Raw genomic sequence first — 23,172 nt, 5'->3', positions numbered from 1 at the left:
GAAACACGTAAATTTATGACTGATAGGAAAATGAAGATCAAATTGTTTGAGTACAGCTGAGGTCAAGGCTAATCGGATGAAATGAAAGACAACAGTTTAACGAAGACATTGATAGTCAGCGTTGTTCATTTGTACGGTTGAACCGAGATGAAGCGGTTGACGGGGGGAGGTCGAAAAGGGCCAGAGGGAGAAGGAGATGGGGGATGGTTGTGTGGCGGCGTCTGGACCGCGGATAATAGGAAGCTGCCGGGGTATCTCTGCTAATCACGTTAAGTCCGGCAGACCGCTTTGTGCTCCGCGAACGAGCCACCGGCCGAAATTCCCAAGTTCGGAACTCGTGACCAACACGAATGCAATCCCGTCAGCTTCTCCTCCTTCCCAATTCCCATTCTCTTCTCTCTGTCTCCCATTACCCTCGGACCGTCCGCTAGAACCAAGCTAAAATTCAACCTCTTCCACTTCGTTTTCATCACCGCGGTAGCCGTGTAGCCGAGGGTGAAAGCTCGAAAACCAATCGTCCCCGTAAACTCCTCTGTAATTTTCACACACGATTACTCCGTTGCGTTGCTTGGATAACAATTTGCATCGAATTAAAAAATTCATCATTTTTTTAATAATCGTTGTTTGCTATCCTAGTTGTAATTATTGGTCCACTCTATCCATGCGTTTTATAAGATTTCTCCTTCGAAAAGGATAATAGGTATAAATCTATAAAAGTCTCGGTGAAATATACCGGGAGTCGGAGTTTATCCGTGCGCATCAAAGTACAACACAATCGAAATGAAACCACGAAAATACGATCGCAAAATCACTTAGGTTTATTGGACCGAAAGAGAAACGACGGTTGCATTTGCTGAGGTAATCGTATATAAAATCTATATGTCACCCGTATACGCTCCTATATCGTGAAGTTTATGCGTTATAAAAGAGGGTCGCCCGATGGCACGCGGCTAGAGGAGAAGCTAGAGGGATGTCAGAAAGGTAAAAGGACGAGGAGTTGAGTTTAACAAATATTGAAGTCCTGGAAACGTCAACTCACCCAACCCCCCTCCTCCCCCGTACCTATCTTCGTCGCGACACGAAAAGAAAGTTCGGAGTTTAAACTTGTCTAAATGTTTATACTTTTTCCTCGCTTCGATATTTCCACGGGATATCCCCCTACTCCCCTCAATGTTACCCTCCTGCCATCGTCGAAGACTTGACGTGTTAGGCTAGGTTTCGCCCAGTACACCTTCAATATTTTTCTGCACATTTTTATGAACGATTCATGCATAGTTTTTATTTTTTATGCTGAGATCTTAAGTCTTAAGACACGAGAGTACGGATCTAGTCCAATATTCTTGAATTGTCCTAGCATGCTATCTTTTTACTTATGTCTTTTCTGCCTTCCAATTTTAATGAAGAACTGAAGAAAATAAGTGAATTTACCAGAATAATTTGCAAGCAATGTCTACATTACATTCAGTACTTTTTTGTCCCTAAACAATAAAAACTGAAACTTTTTCTTCTTCTTATGAAAAATTCCAGAAAATCAGATTTCAGAATAAAATTTTGGCGTCTACGTTTATTTTAAACGTACTGTATTAAAATGAAAAAGGGGGAAAAAGTTTGATACGGAGGAGAGACGGTATCGTGACTGGATGCATCGAATAACGATTGTGGCCGATTACAAACGCATCGAAGCAACGGTTTGCAGGTGGCGGGAGTTGAGTTGATTCGTAGAAGGGGTGGTGTGTGGGTGGTTCACGGCAGAATAAGATGTAATTTTCAATACTCGGGACCGGGAGTCTCTGGAGGCGCAAGGGGGAGCCACAATTCCGGGGGTTTACCGTGCACTGTCGACGTAAACTCTCCTCAGTCGCACCCCCGTCGGCGGAAGTCAGCCACGGAGAGTACCACTTATTCGATCCCCCAGTGACTGTCAACACAGGTTCCTATAGTGTCTCCGGGAGCATATCAGACGGATGAATAAATCTCGTTACACGCTTGATCCGATAAGATTCGAATAAGTCGCGACGTGTTAAATTGACGATCAAGACGGTGCTGCTGCACCTTTGAATCGTCTTTCAAAATCATTTATCAGAAACGCGACGTGTAAAGAATAATGAAATACTGATTATAGATTTGCTTCTGATAGTATTTCACTGGATATTAAAATATATAACATTAAATTAATCGAACTAACATAGTTAAGGAAATAATTTTTGAATAAAATAATTTGGTGAAATTATTGAGATACGATTTTGAACATCTCTACCCTCCCTTAGATTTGGAGCAAATTTTAATTGGAAGCATAAATCTATTAAGTACCTATACAGGATTTCTTTTTTCCTCTTTCACTAACGTTATTTGAAAGTTACAACTACACTATCCACGGTAGTAAGGTGAAAACCATATGGGATCGTCGTTTCGAACCCAAGGGATAGCTGAGAGTCACACTGATCTTGCTCTTTGTCGCAGGACCCATTGGAGTGCATCCTCCACCTCCATGGCATCCTCTACCATTTCCTCTAGCATAGCACGTTCTCCTCGGCAACCTCTTTGGTACCAACCTTCCTTCCGGAGGAGTCGCGAGCTACATATCGTGGCTTTCGAAACCTCTCGAGAGGGTACGCTGACTTCGATATTCCGTATCGAGTTACGCTTGTTTCGTCTACGAAACAGTCCACAGGTGAGGCGGGTGTGAATCAATACATACATAAGCAATATTACGAGAGACCTCTTAAATTATTAAAATATTATATTCGTGCGTATTATTCTTAAAACCTGTATGGATCTACTCCTTACATATTTTTTGTTACATATCTTATCCCGTAGAAGTGAAATATCAATAATATTTTCATTTTCATCTTCTAAATTTAAATTGTTCACTCAAAAATTATTTTTTCAGTAGTAAATGTTTATCAGGGTTACTGTGACTACGTGAAATAAACTCGGTCAACGAAGTAGAACGCTAAATAATGACTTATGTGATGGATTGACTTCATTTATAGGGTAAGCCTGTACTATGCGTGACAAGAGGTACGAAATATTCTTTTTTCAACATCGTTGATAACGCAGGCTTTCCATTTATGATATTAACGAGGAGTGTGCTGATAATTAGAATAATGAATGAACCTTGTAACATTTATTATCTGAACGATCTGTTTCATTTTGCAGTTTTACATTTATCTACTTTTATACGATATTAAGACATTATTATGTTTCTTCTGGAATATTTAAAAATCTTGAGACATTTTTATATACCTATCTATTTTCCACGTACGTACGAAATTTTATAAAAGCTACTAAATTAGGTTTTTCTATTTTCTTCCAAGTGTGCATAAGTATCTATGCGAAAATGTTTGAAATTCATCTAAGCATCGAGTGTCGATGATAAGGAAAGAAACGATTACGATGATTGTAGCGTGTAACAATGTTCGAATCAAGGAAACTCCCTGAACGCCACAAATTAGTATCCGTTTGATTTACCCATGGGAGGATAAGGTAAGTTGGCGATCAGCCGTTCGTCTCAGGTACACGCAAAAACGTCTTCCGGACCCGCCACTGGAAATGCGATCGTCATCTAATTGGAACTCGATACCCGGTAACGAGGGTTACAAACTTTTCCGTTTTCTGTCTGCCTCAGCTCCTCTCCCTCCGACCCCTCTTTGCCTCACCGCCCCGTCCCTTTCTCATTCCTCGTGGGCGCGACCCCTCGAGTCGAGGTACCGTAAGAAGGGATGAAAAATTGTTATCTTATTTATGGGCACAAGATTAGACCACGTAGACGTTTTGCGCCACTAACAGGCGTCGGAATGATGAATGTCCCCGGAATCGAACGTGTCCGACGCGAGGCATGCTCGAACGAATCGTTAAGTCCATTTACCCGGCTCCTTGTTAATTAACTGATTAAGCGAGTGCATCGAAATACAGGGATAACCGAGTGGCGTCACATGGCAAAGACCAAGGGCGGTATTAGAATTGCCAGGGGCTTCGAACGGGACACCGTTTACGAGATAATTGTCACGTCGTTCGCGTGCGACCTCTCTCTATACTGTCCTGTGTAAACAAGGTGTTAGTTTATTACTGTCATTTTTTGGAATTTCTAAATGTTAAATAATATTATATTTATCTTGATATGCTTGATGGTCATTTGGAATCCTTTCGTTACTTCACTTTTAAATCGCAATAATTTTATTTAAAAAGTTTGAAATCTTTTATCAATTCTAAAACTGCTATTTTGAACTTAACCCACTTCCTTTTCAACATATCTCTTCATTGAAAGATACGTTGCAGGAGGTGAGAATAAACCAGAGATCCACGGTGGCGAGTTAAAGAAAAAACGAGAAAAGGAATATCAGTATAATAGGTTCGTGTATGATAAATACGTCTATGAGTAGGTAGACGAAACGAGTACACCACCAATGTGTTTCTTGCGCAACGACGCTGGATACGGAGAATTACTCGTGCGCCATTACGAGCTGCGGTTCGTTTGCAGAACGCCTCAACGATGCAGACAGTGCATTCGACTGCAACCGGCCGCATGTCCCCAAGAGAGATGCAACACCAGCTTAGCTACGCGCCAGTTTGGAAATCTCAGCGCGGAGATGCGATATATCCTGGCGGGGTAACGTTGCAGACATCACGTGAAGAGAAGCTGTAGTTGGACAAAGTGAGAGGAGAATATCAGGGTGGAGAAAAGGGGGACGTGAATCGAAGGTGGAGAACCGAAAGGACGTGGGGGAGAGGGAGGGTAAGGTTCGCTTCAACCTCTCAGCATCCCACGAGGCCTCCGGTGTAATTAAGCGAGTGCACCCTCACATGTCTACGTACGTTCGCGTCGTGTCTATCCATCTAACCGTGGCCAGGGTTGTTCTCTTCGTCGAGTCCTGGCCTTGTACCGAAGGGGTCGGTAGATAAGGTTGCAAAAACCTTTGAAACCTCGGTACAAACTCGTTCGTACATCTTGTCGACTCGTACCAAAGAATCTCGAACAAAAATGTGCGTGTTGCGAAAAACGACTAGGAGGTCCGCGGGGATACGATGCTTGTTTCCATCAACGATACGATAGCTTTTTAAGCAAACCTTTTGTTTTTACCCTGATTATGATTTTGGATGGTGTGGGTTCTTGTCCCAGTTGGAAAAATAAAGGTTGATTTTTTTATTTTGAAAGTTATTGTGCAATTGAACTGGATGGTAAATGGAAGATTAAGGTTGGCTGTGTTTTCGGATGAAGAACTTTGAGTGGTGGGAGGAGGGAGAACCCTTTGGACCATAGTGGATAAGGAGGGAGGAGAAACTTCAGAGGCACCCATTTTATTTATATTACTAAATGGATTACTAAAAAAATATTGAAGAAAGTCAAGGAAATGGAGATACCGCATGGAGATATAACTTATTTTCAGATCTGCTTAAATCGAAGCAGATGCAAAGGTGGAGGAGGAATATCGCGGAGGACCGCATGTACGTTAGTGTGTACGTTATATGGTAATGGAGGGCCAATCATGCGGTAACTAGTCACCCTGGGGAGACGGTCAGGGCTGCCAACCGGTGGTCAGTTCCCGTCAATGTGTCACTTACGTAGCTAGAATACCGACAGAATGTTACTGCCGGAACGCGTTTCCCCTCGATTGCAAGTCCCGTCAGTTCCGTGTCTAGAACGTTCTGTCTACGAGCATCAAAATTCTTCATGATTTTCTTCATCTCTAGCAAGAGAATATATTGAAATAGTCGACTAAAAACTAATTACATAGAGCACCCTATATGATTCTAACGAATTTACTCCATTTCGTTTAATAATTAAAATACAATGCAAGGTACCATAAATTACTGCATTGCACCATAATATTATATTACACTCAACAAATTATAAATAAAATAACATAGTTACGTATCCTTATTGGCAGTGAAATATAACATGACAATCTCTCGGGCCACGATATTGCATTAAATCTCGCATTAAAATCCACAGATGGAGAAACAAGGGAAAGGAAGATACGCGGGGGTTGGGAAAACGCAGGACGAAAGGTAGCAATTCTTGATTCGAGGGTCATGAACGACTTGACGAAGGTCGAAGCAAAACTACCACCAGTAGAAACAAACGTATCAGGTTCTATCACCGATACTAGGCAGCTAAGCTATACCACCTTCGCCACTGGTCAAGCCGAGGGTATATAGAACGGCGATAGAGCAAGAGAGAGTAGGAAACAGGGCGATAAATAACTACAGGATGAAAAAGGGGGCGCGGTACCCTCCCGGGGCCCCTAAACCTAGACTACATACCCCTCGCCATCCCTTGCCACCCCTCATCGTACCAGTAGCGTATAAACCGCGCACGGGCCGACCCCGACAATTATACCCTCGCACGCGAAATGTTTTATTACCCTGACGTAGAATGCTTGCGCAAACTGCCAACGTGTGCGTATGCATGCTTGCACCAAACGGTTGCATTTCGATGCATCCTGCAAGTATCGAGTACCGTGAAATATCGTGTGAACAGCAACGAAATTGTAAATAAAAATAAAGGCAAGATGAAAGAAAAAGCAATTTCACGTTGAATGCAAATCTTTGTACTCGTTAATTGTTTCCTTATTTTTGCAATAAACAATGTTTTATATTGTATTAATATTACTCTGATTTATGTATAAATAAATCATGAGTATAATAGTAAAATAATTTTCAATTTTATTCCCTTCTGTTTTTTAGATAGTGTCGAATTAAATATAAATGCCGTCTGACATATGATTGACTTGTTCTACTGTCAGCGACTTAAAACATCTTTATACTACTTTTGAGAATATTGAAATATTATTAATTTAGATTTAGCAGGTAGCCTAGCATTATAAGAGAAATCTTAAGGGATTCCAGTGGAACCTTTGAGATTCAAAGTGGCTAATTACGAGGCAAGCACCCGATAAAGTCCTTTGCGTTGGACTATGGTCTTGGAGGGATATACGAGGTCGGCACTACTCGAGGGGTTCTTGTACTCCCAAAACGTGCACTAGATGACGCTTGGTCTTTCGCTTAATTTTGGAATCTAGGCACACACCAGCTGATAAGTGCTCACTAAATCGAGGATCCAATCTTCTCTGCCACCTTAACTTTTCACTATAACAATGTGTCATCTATAGTCATATGTGATTCATATGATTCATTATGTCTCGTAATGAATTATTTAAAATTTTATAAAACGAAAGCTACTTCTTCCATTAATTAAAAGTTTCATCCCCCCAAAAAACAGTCATGAATAATATCTTTATAATGTGCAAATTTCTAATTTTATTTTCAATAGATCCAGTCACTCATTAAGAAGATTATTTCGAAAAACTGTTCAGGAAATCAATACATTATTGGAAATGAATGGATATAAATTGCTGAGAAGTGATAATGCAGAAATAGATATTATCCATCACAAATAAACAATTTTTCTGCAATCCACCGAACATGTATTAATCTTCGTTATAAGAGTATTTTCACTTTCTTTCATCTTCTGGTCGTTCCTATTTTTCTACGCCTGAGGTTATCAAACTTCCGGAACACGCGTTAAACTCTTGAAGGCGAATTTCGCGTGCAAATTGATCGTTAATTAATTAAAAATTTAGAGACTGACAGCAGAGGTATTCACATCCCCTGTCGTGTATTCACCCCTCTAGCTAAGTCAGCTCTTAGTCTTCGGTTAATCGGGTTAAATTAACTTGGTTAGCGTACGACGGTCTGTTGCTATACTCGTGTAGTTAGCGACTTGTTTGAAGGAATTGGGCTTCTCGTCAAAAACTTGTTATACAAGGTATTGTATAATATATAAAATAGTTGCACGAATATTATAATTATTAAACATGCTAAAATTTGATAGGATATATTACGGACAGTTTTGTTCAACAGCCATAGCCACTTGTTTAAAAATTATTGGAATGGATAAAATATTGAAACAACTAATAATAATTGTCCATGAATTTTACAAATATTTCTTGTCGCTTTGTTATTTGGGGGTTGATTCCTTCTAAGAAATTTTTTTACACGTATTTTGTTTCCCAGAAAATAGATAAATGTAGGAATAATTAAGATAAAAATATTGTGGTCTAATAAATTTTAATGTAATCATAAAATGAGCATTCTAGGGTTAAGAATAATCGCTTCGACCTTATGAGTGCTTCTTTATTGGTTCCTATCGAGGCATCGATTTTTAAATTGCGTAATAAATAAAATTAGCAGCGAGGGTGACTTCGGTAGCTGCCCGAGGGGTCGAGTTGTAACTTAATCACGGCAACTTTCCTCGATTTAATAAAGCTGTCTCAATTTTCGCCTCATTACCGAAATACATACGAAGATTTTTTCATTCGATTTCTGTACACTCAGTTAGCCAAGAAATTTTATTTCCGACCAATTATTTGTAATATGATGTTCTGGATATAATGAATATTTCATTAATTGTATAAAAAGAAGCAAATTGAAAAATTGAATGACTGTATCAGAAATTGGTAAACATGAGAATGAATCTAAAAATTATTTTCTGTGCAATAAACATATAACATTTTCTTTCAGAATCTTTCGGTGGTAGAGAACCACTAAGTATTACGAGATAGGGGTTGATTTGGTCTTGACAGTCGGTCGATTAGTTACAGGAAACCGAGTATGTACGATCATTCTGACCGCTGTTCTAACGCATGGGATGATACGAAGACATGTTCACCTCGATTCGAACACCATGGATACGATGCACACGTCAATCGTCACCCTAATGGAACATCAAAACGTACACGATGCAATCATGCTATATTATGCATGACGCTTCTCCGGTTTCGTACTATGCAGCATATTAATATCTTAGAGACAGTGTCGATATTAATAGTTTAGTATTATTATATAGGGTATATTCCATAAGGATGTCTCAAATAATCCATCAGAAAATGTTGACTTGACAGAAGAATACTTTAATTCACACAATTATTCTTTCTGCAGAAAAAATCAAATATGCAAATAAATACTGACACCATAACTTGCTGATCTAAAGATGCCCTGACGAAAGAAGGAAAGGGTCGCTTTGGAAGTGCAAGGGTTTCGCTCGGTGGCGATGTCGCCGAGTTAAAAGGGAAAGAAAATAAAAGAATTGTGCCGAACAAAGTAATTATAGAGTGCTGGCGCAGCGAGAAGAAATGGTTGGTCGGGTTGGCGAGCATTCCGTGAGACGGAGGTGGAACCAGGGGTCGGAGTTGATAAAGAAATAAAGAATCGTGAAAGTTCGCGTCGAACCCCGTGCTCCCACGGGGCCTTATGACTTAAAGTCTCCTTACTCCGTTAATTCCGAACATTAACAAAAGTCTAGCTAAAACTCGCTGCCAACTTTTCCGCTCCCCTGAGATCGGCACGGACTTGTTAATGAAAAAAATACAATAAAACTCCCTCACAACGAAACTCGTCTCGAATTCTCGAGGCTCGCTAGTTGTTCGCGTTCTGCAACGACCGACTCTTTCTCCCTGGTACAATCTTCAAGGTAGAATTATCGTCGACCGTGGGACCTGGTTCCATAATTTTTCGCTCTTTGTACGCTTAACGCTTTTTAATAATTAAATATTGCCAACAGGAACGATTCGGACGAAGATGAACGATTCCGTGAACGTTCAATGAAAATGAGAAAATTTACGAGATTATTACAGTTACAAGAGAACACCAAATGTTTTCATATCAATTTTTCTATTACCTAAATTATTAGAGTAGTAAATTTATTAATTAAAATTAAATATATTCAATTTAGTTGAAACGAAATCCCAAAACTGAGCTCGATCAAGTAGTATAAGTGCTTTATGGTCAGACCGTCTTTTCGCGTCAAGTGCAATTTATCGGTCAGTGACCTGAAGCAAGATATGATTCTTTAATTCTAATTAATGAACTTAATTCGAAATTAATTGAACAGCTTTGTCTCTCTAATAGTTTCGAAAATCAAGAGTTTACTATAATTCCCCAGAGAATTATCTTCAGGCAGAAACCATGACAGCTGTTAAATAGTGGCATACGTTACGACGACGTTTGCCGTTACAGGTTCGAGGCACAATCACGAGCTACACTTTACTCCGAAGGTCTGAGTAATTAATTCTGCGAAACGAGTTCACACAATATTCCTCCCTAGCGGATCCTTGCATCCAGCAAACGTCTCCGGCCGTCTAAAACCGTTTTCCACGGGATTTGTTTCGCGGTCCGCGTATATCACGCGTTCCTAAATCTAAAATGTCTGCTTTTGCCCGAGAGTTTCAAGTAAGTCAGGGTGCTATTAAAATCTCCGTAAAGTTCATCTCGCCGGAATAAATGAATAAATAAAGAGGTCTCGTTCGCCAAGGAAAGAAGGGGTCGGTCGGCATAAAGCGGAAGCATAAAACGGTTTGCACCGCCACTTTGGTATTAAGCCTCGCACCCTACCGAAAAAAAGAAAAAAGAAATAAGGAATTTAAATTTGCTTTCAACAATCTTGACAGAAACGCCTTTGAATGTTTCACATCTTCTGTATTACTTTCGGTTAAACCAACTACACGTTGCTCTTTTCTTTTATCACGTGGTTGGAATTAAATTTCTTTCCTTTTCTTATATGAAAGTATTTTAACACCCACCCTTCTGATAGAAACTTAATCAATTGCTTTGCTTTCACATAAAATGCTTTAACTGGGACACGTTATCGGAACTGAATGTTTCAGCAAGCCCGAAGGAAGTGGTGCGGATAATAATCGTCACTGTCGTTCCGCAGCCAAGATGCCAGAGTTTCAGCGGTGCTGGCAACAGACACGGAAACAAACTTACAGGAAGTTTACGGGGACGCGGTTGACATGACGGCCGAACTAAAGCCGTGTTATCGAATGACAAGCCGGTGACATTCAGCCTGGCATGCGCGTATCCGGAGAAAGGGAAGATCGTCGGTGGAGCTTCTCCGAAAAGTTTAAATCACGAGTTTGGCGGTGAAGGCAGCCTATGTGGAACGGTACAGACGATTTCGGAGGGGTCGTCGGTGAGTTAGCCGAATACCAGAGGGGGGTGAAAGAGGGAGAGAGAGGTGGGTAAATGCGATGTGATGCGAGTAACTGAGTAGCTAATTGAATGAGGTGCCTCCCAGGAGCGTCGATCCGTCGCGTGTCACGCGTCAGAATTTCCGCACCGGGAACCGGAAATTACGACGATTGTCGGTTCTCTGCCAATTATCTAGCCGCGATATGATTGCTATCGCGCGGAATTACGCGGATCTGACTGTGAATCTCGGCGCAGAGAAACGTTTCTCAGTCGAGTATCGGATAGAAAGGGGAAGGACGAACTCGTTGGCGAAAATCCAGGACGAGTCTGTCAATCATTAATAACGCGTCGACCGTATCGATACTTTTATTTCGAATGATACCTACACGAATTTCGAGGGAGGACACGAAGGGAGAGAACGATCGTTTGTCAAGTTCTAAAAGTCTCGTCGACTGGTTGGTGAGCCGTGTCACCCTTTGTCCATCTGCTAGATTCGAAATGTCTTATAGAAATATACATTAACACTTTGACGATCGAAGTTACGTATTTGTAATTTAATTTTCTTTAACATTTTTATTTTAAATTTAATTGAATTAAAATTTTTTAATTAAATTAGTTCACAAAATAAAATTATGTGTATTTATGCAATGGCAATTTATGGAATTGAGAAGTACAGACAATAAACGTAGTAAAACGAAATTTTATAATGGCTCAGTGAATCAATGATACGTTTTTTTGAGAAAAGATCGAAACGATAAGAGAAACGCGTAAACTCAGCCACTGACAAGTGTTCAATTCGTATAAATTGGTCCTGCAGAGCATTCGTCGAGGCTGCCAAGTTCGCTTACCGATCGAGATTCGATCTTTTCCCATCGGGACCAAGAAACGTGGCCTCGGTGCACAAAGATAGAGCTGGCCCAAGGGTGATGGCACACCTAGTTTTGATTCACCTCATGGCATTTTACCGGTCACGCGGCTGACGGCGCGTAATTGTTCTCTTGTCTGGTTCTCGCAACGGCATCCAACCCCTGCCAACATTTGCCATCCCCGCGATTGCCTTCGCGCCAAGAATACATAAGCAGCCTGCTTTACCAATTCGCAATGCTGCAAACTTTCTTACGCCGACTATCCGATCCACCTATCAGGTTTTCTGATACCTATACGAACGTGAAGTAGACGATTCCCAAGAACCGCAACTTGCTTGACACGCAGCATACTGTTTTCAAAATGTCCCTTAGCACGTAGATATATGTAGAAACATATGTTGTGCAATATAAAAAGATATAAAAACAAAAATGACTTTCTTACAGCGATATTTTACTGTTACCAATATTTAATATAAACGTTAATCTATAAACTAAATTAAATCAAAATGTGATTCTTAACGGGTTAACGGCACATTATTAACAGGAAACTGGTAATAGGGGAGTCAAGTCGAAAATGTAGAAGCGTAGAAGTTGGCAGGAATTCGCGGTTGGTCGCAAACTTGCCGAAGGGCCGAAACCGCCGGCACAGTAGAATTACTCGACGGCTACCTCCCACGGGGCCGAACTTGTCCGCGACAATTTCAAACTTATTTTAACATTCATACAAGCCCTGCGCCCTAGCCCCGTGCAACATCGACGAACCGTCGCCTAAGCATCCCTTTCCCTGTGTAACCCGAGAGCCAACCCGCGTAAGTTGCTCTTCCTATATGGAACAACGTACAGGCATAAGGGTAGCAGAGGATTTACATAAGATTATGCGTAAGCTTTCGTACGTCTCATAGAAAAGGGAAGCAACGTGATGGCGGGCCAACGAAACGACACTCGGGGGTGTGGTCGTCTTCGACTGATAATTAGAATAAGCTGAGATTGTGCCACTACTGGCTTTAGGGTGAAAGGGATACCGTTTTGATTGAACTGTTTTAACACGTTCATTGTCACAATTAAAATGTGTCAAGATGTCATGATTTTTTTTTTTCAAACATTTCATCACAAAATCGTTTTGCAGAAGCAATTTATGTTTCTACGGTCCAAAGAATTTTTATTTCTGAAAAATATTTTTCTGATATCATAATTTTTAAAATAATTGAAGGGGTAAGCATTATTGAATCTTGTTGCATATTTGAATAAATTTCCACGGTCCATTTATATATTGACCTAGAAACCCTTTTCACAAAGGATTTGTATGTTTCAATGAGCTTGGCTGAATTTATTATTACATGCTATATTCTTTCTCATGGTGTTGTTAAATCTTTCCACCGCACCCCATTATGTGTTTCGTATTCATAGACTGAGCGAAAATTGCTTCTAGAGCACAATAACGGTTATACGAGCCATAAAATAAGTTCAGCCTACCTTACCAATGTTTATTTAAGCACAGGAGATGCTTCGAACTTTCCCCCCTTCCTTTCCTTTTTCCTTTTACCTCTTCACCCTTCTTCTATCCCATTACGACACTTTTCTTTTGACTTTCACCCCTTTAGCACAGTTTCAAACCAAAATAACGTCAGAGAATGAATTTGTCGACCCAGCAACAGTAATTTAAAAGTAGTTTGTATGAATTCTATCGAGGGCGCTGTATGTAATTCCCTAACAATGCTGTCCTCTGTTGTAAACAACTGGAAGTAGAGACTTTGATATCTAAATACTGTCGATAAATCGATACACATATCGATAATATCGCAGTGGAATTTGAAAATCAAATTGTTCAAATTCAAATTGAATTGACCCAGACCTATAAAACATGGTATAAAATACAAAAATATGTCCACTATAATTAAGTGCAGAAAATTAAAAAAGAAAGAGTTCCATGTATTAGAAAAATTATATTCAAAGGAATAGTATAAATTTTAAAAAATGAAAGTAATATAAAATATAAAATTAAATATAAATTGTCTTTGTCTCAATGGTCCGCCATCCGAGGATTGAAAAAGTACATTTTTAATGTTATTCATTAAAAGAAACAAGTGAGTAACTTGAAAAGAAAAATGAAAGAATGTAACATCTAAAATTATTTGTCAAATTTAATCCTAACCAAGATATAAATTTTCAAGTGAAACTTTATCCTACAAATTTGCACAATATTTTATACCATGTTACGTGCAGGAATTACATCATTGCTGCAAAATGAACCTTGCGTATATAAGTCCATTTTATCGTCAAGCTTTAATACGTCTCAAATTCTTAACCGAAAATGCAAACAGGGAAGGAAAAAGTGCGAACGCCAATCTATACCTGTAGCTATCGTAAGTACACGTATTGTAAACTGTACAGTATTGATGTAATTAAAATGAAATTATTTTATATCAAGCATTTACAAAATTTATTTAGAAAAATATTTTTCAAAAAATTATAAGAAAAAAGAAGTTTAAAAAGGAGATTTTAAATTGGAACGAAGTAATTCAGATGTAACTTGGGAGTACTTATATAACCATAAGTTATTTATCACCCCACTTTTTTCTCTAATCGAGTCTCATTTTCCTTAATGAGAAAACGTATGAAACATTTCTATCATTATGTTATTCATTTCTTAATAGCATCTTTACATTAACAAGCTTCCTTGATCCGTCATAATTCTTGTACGCGCACCGTTTTACTTCTGTATGCGAAAATTTAACCGAGGTTCAAGTTATTTCCTTATTAACTCATTCAAATATAAATGATTTCCAGTTGAAATATTACTCACCGTAATAGCTCTTCTGTAAACGTGTTCTAATGTTCTTTTTCTACAGAGCGAAAACGTATACCGATTTGTTTCTTCAAAAGTATGTAACTGTAACGCAAGTTATAGCTCCATGTAAAAACAGCGTGCATCATTAGCGAATGAAATAATAAAACTATTAAATTCTTGATCATTTCTCCTAACTTCTGTATATCATTTCCTGGTAGAAAATGCTTTTTAAGGTATATTCTGTTAAATTATTGACTCGTAAACGGTAGACGGTTACCGAGCAGGAAGCTATAAATTGTACAATGTTTAACATATTTGAAAATTGAAATTATAATTCACGTTGTATAAGAAAAATATGAGTTATGCTATGAGATAGGAATTATTTATGTGAACATAAAGAAAAAGCTAAAATATTAAATTAATATGAAAATTTGCTCTTGAATGTATACAAAAGCACTGTACGAAATTTTCTAGGTATTATGTGGCTGTGGAGTTTACGATGGTACCGAAATTTCAGAAGCTATTTCCTCCACGATACATATTTGCCAGAAGGGTATGACACCACGTTTCTATGCCCCGGATGTAGATATTTGTGAAATTGTCAATCACTGTACCAAGGAAGTAGACTCAGATAGCCGACCCAGAAATGGTTTAATTGAAGCTGCCAGACTGGCTAGATCTTCTATACAACCATTGTGCGAATGTGAGGCATGTATGCACAAAGCACTCGTACTTCCAGGAGGTTTTGGTGTTACCAAGACTCTGTTAGTATTCAGATCAGTGTGAAGATTATAATAATAATAACTTCATGGTTTCGATTATATAGAAGAATCTCACTAAATGTTTATTATTTCTGTTAAATTTTTTATTTGGCACTTCTTTGGGTTAGAAGGATCAGGGGTATTTTATTTAGGCTTGTCCCTTATTTAAATAATGCTACTATTTGTGTTTGAATTAATGATTGAAATAAAGGTATTTTTGTTTGAAATTTATTGCACCACCTTGTGAATGTAAAAATGTTCTTGATTAATGAACTATAATTCGTTATAGTGGAATCAAGGTTAAAATGCACAAACCTTCCTTTCACAGTGTTTATACCAGAAAGGGAGTGGTCATTTTAACAATAAAATAATCACTGGTTTGGTTATATGAATTATTTCAGGGTGCAATAATTCACATTTGTAATATATCATTTAGTAGCATTATAAAAATCTTGTGAAATATTAATCATATCTTACTATTTCTTTTTATCAACTGCCCCACATTACAATTTGCAAAGAAATAAAATGAAATTTAATTAAAAGGTTCAGAATGATATTCGTAAATTCTGTGAAAAATATGCTTGCGCAAAAATTTTTTGTGATAGAAAATTATCACTTGCGAAGGATGTATAATAAAAATATAATTGCACGTCAAAGACGACTCTGTCAAAATATTTCTCGTCATTTTACAGGAGTGATTTTGCTGAAAAGGGCTCGGAATGTACTGTTCTTCCGGATTTGGAGAAACTCATCGAAGATTTTTATTGCGCAAAAAAACCAATTGCAACAATGTGTATTGCAGGTATCCTAGTTGCAAGAGTGTTAAAAGGATGTAAAATAACACTGGGACGAGAGAGTAAGTTACTCAAGAAATTTCTACGAAAATGCTATCCTTTGAATAGCGAAACGTTGGGTAATCGTGACCCACATTTACAAAACATAAAGGAACAGAAAATTAAATTGAATTTGGGGCTCTCTCCATTTCAGTAATGTTGATACAATTTTTATTCATGTTTAGAACCTGCATCGGATTGGCCATATGCGGATGCTATTAAAAAAGCCCGGGACATGGGAGCCAAAGTTGAATTAAAATGCGTGAAAGGAGTAACTCGATGCAAAACTCACAATGTTCTAAGCACGCCAGCTTGGATGAATCATACTGCATCTTATGCAGATGTACATGCCGGCATAGGAAAATTAATCACAATGTTGAAGAAAGGCATTCAAACATGACTTATGTTATTTGGACATAAAAAAAATGACATACATTGCCTCTGAGTATGGCACTTGTCATTTTTAATGAATTTGTAACGTATAACGTAAAGTATTATTTTTCTTCAATATATGTTGCCAAATTTTATTACAAATTATGTATACATATGTATTTATTGTGCTCTAATATAAAAATAATGAAATATCCATCTCAGTTTTTCTTTTAAGAATATTTGAAAATTTCTATGAAGTAGAATAGTGATCTGATACTGATTAAAAATTTACTGTAAAATATGGATATTTTTCAAAACTACGAATTTTATAAAATTTCACACTTTTGTTATAGTGTTAAATAAATTATAGAAGATCTTTAGATCCGTGATTTATGAAAAATATATTTCATTTCGATCATTTGTCGCGTCCCTTACAGAAAAGTGAACAGTACAAGACACGATCATTCCAGTGGACTGTCATGATGAATCCTTATGTCTATTGATATGCTTAAAATAATCAACAACAATTATAATAACAATACGACACCTTTTCCCTCTATGAAACGCAAACTAAACTTTTGTTGTAATATCCATATAAAAGTTAGGGTTGTATTTTAACTTTAAAAAGTCTTTTATAATAATCAAGATCCAAACGTTTCATAGTTAAAGAAGAAAGAAGAAAGCGTTCCAAAGGTGTTTTTATAAAATAATACTCACAAAGCTGAATAAAAATGAAGTGTTTCATGTGAAAGCGTTGGTTTAATTGATGAAAAGAGATGAATAATTCTACTTTAAGCCGATAATGATTAATATAAATGAACAGTCTTCGTGAATTTAATGAACGTAGCCAGACATTCTGCACTTAAAAATATACTTATCTACGATTGATCTTGAGATACGTATCCATCGAAGAAACAAAGAGTAATATTTTTGTTACAAAGTCTTTCCAGTCTTATATTTGTAATGAATTTAATTGCAGTTTAATTAAATAAATTTCAAATTAGAGGTAAACGAAAGTTTGTTCTAAAGGTAGTTAGAACATTGAGAAAAAAGAAATAATAAAATTTATTTCTTAAAATCAAAGCATTGGTGTCCATGAATTTTTTCTAATAACGATTAATAATAAGTTCCTCAATGTTTCTTTAGTGGATAAATTCCTACATATTTAGACGCAGAAACGAGGTTCGCGAACGAATACTTAATCGAATGAAGACGCAATTGTTGATCCAGTTCCGCTTTAGCTAAAACACTAAAGAAAACACGAAGCAGAGCAACGGAATTTATTTACAGAAGGCCCCGAAATCGAAGCTCTGCGATTTAATTCGCACCTGTTGATAACGCATCCAGCGAATTTCATGTTTTCACACTTGAAATAATCATAGCAACACGAGATCGCGTGCACCAGAGATTAACGTTAGTGTGTACGTACGAGAGTAACTCGTGCCAGATCGGGGCTTACTCATGCATAACGAAAGTGCACGGGCAAGTGCATTCAATCAATTTGAAATGTGTTCGTGAATTGCTGATAAACGAGTTTGACATAATCGTCTGGAATCTTGATAATCATTTGAGTCTACAAACGAAATGTCGCATGATCTGCTGAATGATAACAGGAATTTGAAGGATTTTGGATTATCACTCGTTATTTTATTATTTGTTTAATATTAGGTTATCGATCCTTCTTCGACGAATCCAGCAGGGTCAAAAAATGCAGGTTTTGGAATCATTTGCATCATTAAAGGACAAACCTGCCACGAAAACCAGAACGTATGTTAAGTGGATTAATTGAGATATGTGAAGGATACAGTTGTAATTGCAATTGCAACAAAACCCAAGAAAACTTATTTAGTACAATTTTGCATCAATTAAAATTATCTTAAAAATTTAGATTGACATATAGAAACTCACTGACCCCCTGCTATATGCATAACTGAGTAAATTGATAATTTTAATAATTAATAATTAGTAACCTGTGAATTTAGTAATTTCAATAATTTGTTAAACGAATTTAACGAATCCCCCTAATTAACAGTATCATCTCCTCCAAGTTCTGGACCCTAATTTTTCCAAGTAGGTGCAGCATCCACATTCTCCCTCTGATTCTCACCTAATTTACCAGAAAATATAATTGCCACAAGTTTCACGCTGGAATCTCCTGCAACGAAAGGATTAAACATTCAAAACCAAAATAAAGGAAACAAATTCAAACAACTTTTCCATAACAATTCCTTTCAGTTTTTGGCACAAGCTGCTGAAAAGCGGTGATCACACATTTCAGACTTCGATTCCGATCTCGTAGCCAGATTTCGTGTTTGGGAAAGGTCCCGAGGTTCGCGTTCGCACTACCATACAACTCGAATCTCATCGTGTGTTCAACTGAGTGCTAACAAAGGCTCCACCGTTATACGAGACCTCCTAACCTTATCCTCTTCAAACTGTTTCATCTTTATCAACTTCCTCTTTCCTTTACTCTGCTTCTTCCTTGGCACTTCTGTCGTGGTGACCACCTCAGTGTTCTGCTCTTCCTGTTCAAGCATCTTCAAAGTTTCAATAATATTTCTGGGCTCAGTGATACGCCCAGTGGCGGTTCCATTTTTGTTAGCATAAACAACAGACAAATGAGAGAAACTGGATTTTGGTGGGGCTGTAATGTCAGCAAAGTCCCGGAAGTTTGCGAAGAAATCACCCCCACGGATCGGTTGAGGTTTCGGGTTCCTGTAGTAATTAGCTCGACCACGATTTCCACCATGATAGTAAGGACTGTAGAGACTGTCGTCCGTTGAGTACTCATCGGCATCCTTGTCTTCAGGGTAGTAAGTTCCACCTCGGATGACACCAAAGTTACCTGATCCTAAAATGGGATGATGGACGTCTTTGGAGGTCGCTGCTGCCGCTTGGTATCCGCTTCTGTCGCGTTGGAAGTATCCCAGGAATCTGTTAGGCCTGTACCTCTGTTGCTCTGTAAAAGGAAGCCTGTGATTGGCGAACAGTTCCGCAAACGAGGGAAAGAAATTTTGACTCTCAGTTTCTAGGCTCTTATCCTCAGAATCCTGAGTCTGGCTCGTCTCTTTAGTGTTTTCTGCTTCCTGATCCTTAGAAGCTGGTTTCTCGGTAGTTGTATTGATCGCTGTGTCTATCTCTTCGTGTGATACGGGCGGTATTTCCTCGGTCGAGTTTTTAGGAGCTTCTTCTTCATCTTCTTGATGAGTTTCCATAGTCTCGGGTTCCATGTACATGTCTGAGTCGTCGGTGTCTTCGTATTCTTCGCCCACTTCAGAGGCTGATGCCACAGAGTCCTGGAACATAAAAAGAATTTTTGAAATTTCCGTTCCGTTCTTTTGAATGACCTCAAAAATTCTATTTTTTTGACTGACAATATGTGTTTATAAATCATTCAAATTATCATAGTTCTTTCACAATAAAATAAAGACTTGTGTCATTCTAATAGAGCAACAATTATCCCAGAAACATTGCTAATCGTTGTATTCATTGTTCTCCGGGTAAGTCATTAAAAGATGCCACGATGACATATCCTGCAGCTCCTTTCGCGGAGCTCATTGACCGATCGTATAAAAGGCGAGGGTCTGTTACTAGGACAACTCCACCGTGTTCCCGCCTTGACATTTAAAACATCTTCGTGCTGACGACCGGCTGCAAAACTAGTTGCATGCAACGTGGATATGAAATGCACCTATATACGTGACGTTCAATATTATGCATGTGCACACTGTTATCTGCCGAGGAACGTGCACGTGCAGACACGAGCAGTGCTCACGGGCGTCGATCTTAAAAGTACCTTTCTATAAAACGAAGATACTTTTATATTTCCATTATTTATTAATTACATAAAATTTTTAATTTTTATCAAGTAGTTACGAAAAAAAAAAATTCCTCGATGTTCTATTGATGAATAGGTGGGTTAATACAAAGGATAATTGTTAGAATTAGTTGCAACACACCGGTGACACGCCTAGCATTGTTACCAATATGTCAGGTCAACTGCATCGCGTTTGTATTATAACTTTATCTGCCTACTCTGTGTTCGTTGTACTTTTTCCTATCTCGATTATTTCAACCGATTCGTTTTTCGAGTTACGTATTCGACATTCGATTATTGGTGGTTTAATGGGAGGCAAGGTATGCATGATTTTACGATTGTATGGTAATTCGACATTGCATACACATGTTGCACTACGGTAGCGAATCACTGCACTTCGAGAAGAGGTAAATGCAAATTAAACATGTACCAAGTTAGTCCATGAAACTCTAGGATTAAAATGCTTCTTTTTATTCCTTTGACAAGATTGTTTTATCAAAGAATTTTAATGTCTAATGAATATGGAAATTTTATTTTATTAAGATTTAATTGGTGAACGATGTAAATGCCAGAATGAAGAAACATACATTTCTTGTTTCTATTGAAAATTTTTACTTCTGTCGCATGCACCGTGTACCATTTTAACTCTTCAATTATAAACGAGAATTTATATTCTTCGCGTAACTGATTCTCAGATACAGAAAGAAATATAAATCAATGAGACACGGGACATTTTCCGGCAAACGGGCTAACGTAAATGACCTATGACCACGTGTTACTTAGAAATTCATAGATAACAAATACCCTTTGCCCTCGTAAATGAAAGTGATGGATGAGATAGTGTAAACGGGTAATAAGAGATGAATATGGTTATGCTTGAACAATTCTGGTCATGTAAGAAAATGTCGTAGAAAATTGCTTGGATGCAACACCACGTTACCTGGTCCTTCAATTAATGTAATCGCGGGATAATTTTTCTGATAATATCACTAAGAAATTTATTATAGCACAGCAGATGTTGTGAAATAATAGAGAAGGTGGATCACTTGATAAGATAGTGACTGAAATGAATTAATTTCAGAACAACAATAAATAGTAATTTACACAAGTTGCAAAAATAATATTATGGAAAAATATTCCTATAACACTTCATTAAGGAACACGTGCAATCAAGTTCTTCATACTCATACCAGAAGCCTAATCAATAAACGTTCCATACATCTTTCTCTGGTAAATCTCTTTTTGCATTTTTTCTTCTTTTTCTTCGTTTTTTCTAATCAAAATGCATAGAAAAGCAATGGAGTAATAAGTGAAAGGTTCGTTCGCTTGAACGAGATCAAAATCACAAGCTCCGCATCCTCGACGGCGATCACGGTGCAGGACACAAGAAGATGGATCGTTGCATCGAGTGACCGCAAAAGAAAGAAAAGAAGCTGTTATTAACAAACGATTACGGAGCGAATATTAATCATGCAGCTAGTTCACATAAGAGGTACAAACACGTCGATGATTATTATATTAAGTCAACGATTGTATGCTGAGAATCCAATTAGGTGCAATGTTCCATCTCGTTCCCCTTGTTTTTGATATAACGTAATTAAGAAAGAGATTCTGGACATTTTGAAAAATTGAACAAAAAGGTTCGTGAATAATAACAGTTGGGATTATCATGAAATATATCCTAATCTCAGTTCATAAATTTACGAATTGGAAGGGTATGTTAAATAATTGGATTCCAACAAATTTCTTTTCGCCTTAATATGTAGATCGAATAACTGAACGATGGAATTTTAATTGAACCATGCAATCTAATATAAGAAACAACCACAAAATGCGGATTGCACATCTAGAAACGAAGGGTCCAGCTTATTAGAACTCAATCAATCATTATTGCAACGTGACCGTCATTTTGATCCAGAACGAAACCGAAACATCACAGGTCGATATCCCACGATCAGTTGTAGGAACAGATTTATTTGGCAATATAATAACGTAAAGATTCCGAGACTCATTTTCGAAAAGAGATAAAAATAGTCATTGCTCGGTGATTTTTAATTTAATTGACCCTAAATTGTTCAGAATAGAAAATTATTTTATATAATTTATGTAATTATAAACAAGACAGTCCCATACTTTTAACTGACAGCGTATGTTTAATTTAACTTCTTTAATGAGATTGGTATTTACAAATGGAATCATACATTTACTTTTCCTACATTCGAAACGGAGTAATATATCTTGAATGAAAATAAAGCTGCAAAACTTAACGGAATACGCTAATGTGAAATCATTTCGTACTTTACAAATTGCATCGAGCATATTTCCTGATATAAATCAACCTTTCAACCATAGAATCATTTATCTATTTTATTTCTTGCTTTTTCTTACCTCGTGTTCAATTGCATCCTCCGGAACTGGTGCTCCATCTGAAACAAAAAATGAATCCTTGTAAATAATTCATTCATCACGAAATATTTTAACAATAAATCACTGCTACCTAACAGCAGAGAAGGTTGCATTTATTTAAAAATGTTACATACTCACAAAGCACAACTTCGGTAGAATACAGCAACGTACAGATTATTCATAGAATTAATGCTTCGAATTATTTATTTTACTACATTTTTCCTGTAATAAAAGATATTGAAGTTGTCCGAACACTAAGAAATACAATGAACATCCTTGTGTTTAATAAATAATAACGCGGGTCATAATCGATTTATCCTTTCAGTGCAATGACCAGAAAGAAAAATGGAAAGTGTTA

General features: G+C 37.6%; 2 protein-coding genes across 3 annotated transcripts in view; one reads left to right on the top strand and one right to left on the bottom strand.

The window, feature by feature from the left end:
• Positions 1–13,916: 13,916 nt before the first annotated feature.
• On the top strand, positions 13,917–16,619 carry LOC117603718 (glutamine amidotransferase-like class 1 domain-containing protein 3, mitochondrial). The gene is made up of 4 exons (XM_034323131.2): positions 13,917–14,200; positions 15,100–15,389; positions 16,079–16,242; positions 16,405–16,619. The coding sequence occupies exons 1-4, from the start codon at positions 14,048–14,050 to the stop codon at positions 16,617–16,619; spliced, it is 822 nt and encodes a 273-aa protein (XP_034179022.1). The 5' UTR covers positions 13,917–14,047.
• A 354-nt stretch (positions 16,620–16,973) lies between these two features.
• LOC117603717 (uncharacterized) overlaps positions 16,974–23,172 on the bottom strand; it is a 44,290-nt gene continuing 38,091 nt past the window's right edge. For both annotated transcript variants that reach the window (XM_034323129.2, XM_034323128.2), the window contains 2 exons: positions 22,797–22,834; positions 16,974–19,887 (listed from right to left, as the gene is read on the bottom strand). In XM_034323129.2, coding sequence (XP_034179020.1) covers positions 18,964–19,827 — 864 coding nt within the window. In that variant the 5' untranslated portion in view covers positions 19,828–19,887; positions 22,797–22,834 and the 3' untranslated portion in view covers positions 16,974–18,963. The remainder of the gene's footprint in view (positions 19,888–22,796; positions 22,835–23,172) is intronic.

This window comes from Osmia lignaria, chromosome 11, assembly GCF_051020975.1.
Source record: "Osmia lignaria lignaria isolate PbOS001 chromosome 11, iyOsmLign1, whole genome shotgun sequence".
NCBI classification, from domain to species: Eukaryota; Metazoa; Arthropoda; class Insecta; order Hymenoptera; family Megachilidae; genus Osmia; species Osmia lignaria.
This window is presented reverse-complemented; position numbering and strand designations above follow the sequence as displayed.

What these genes read in the sequence shown, in the direction of transcription:
- LOC117603718 (XM_034323131.2), top strand. Translation starts at nt 14,048, where the DNA reads ATGTTACGTGCAGGAATTACATCATTGCTGCAAAATGAACCTTGCGTA. An exon ending in AATCTATACCTGTAGCTATC is followed by an intron (nt 14,201 to 15,099) that starts GTAAGTACACGT and finishes GAAATTTTCTAG; the next exon opens with GTATTATGTGGCTGTGGAGT. An exon ending in TTTGGTGTTACCAAGACTCT is followed by an intron (nt 15,390 to 16,078) that starts GTTAGTATTCAG and finishes GTCATTTTACAG; the next exon opens with GAGTGATTTTGCTGAAAAGG.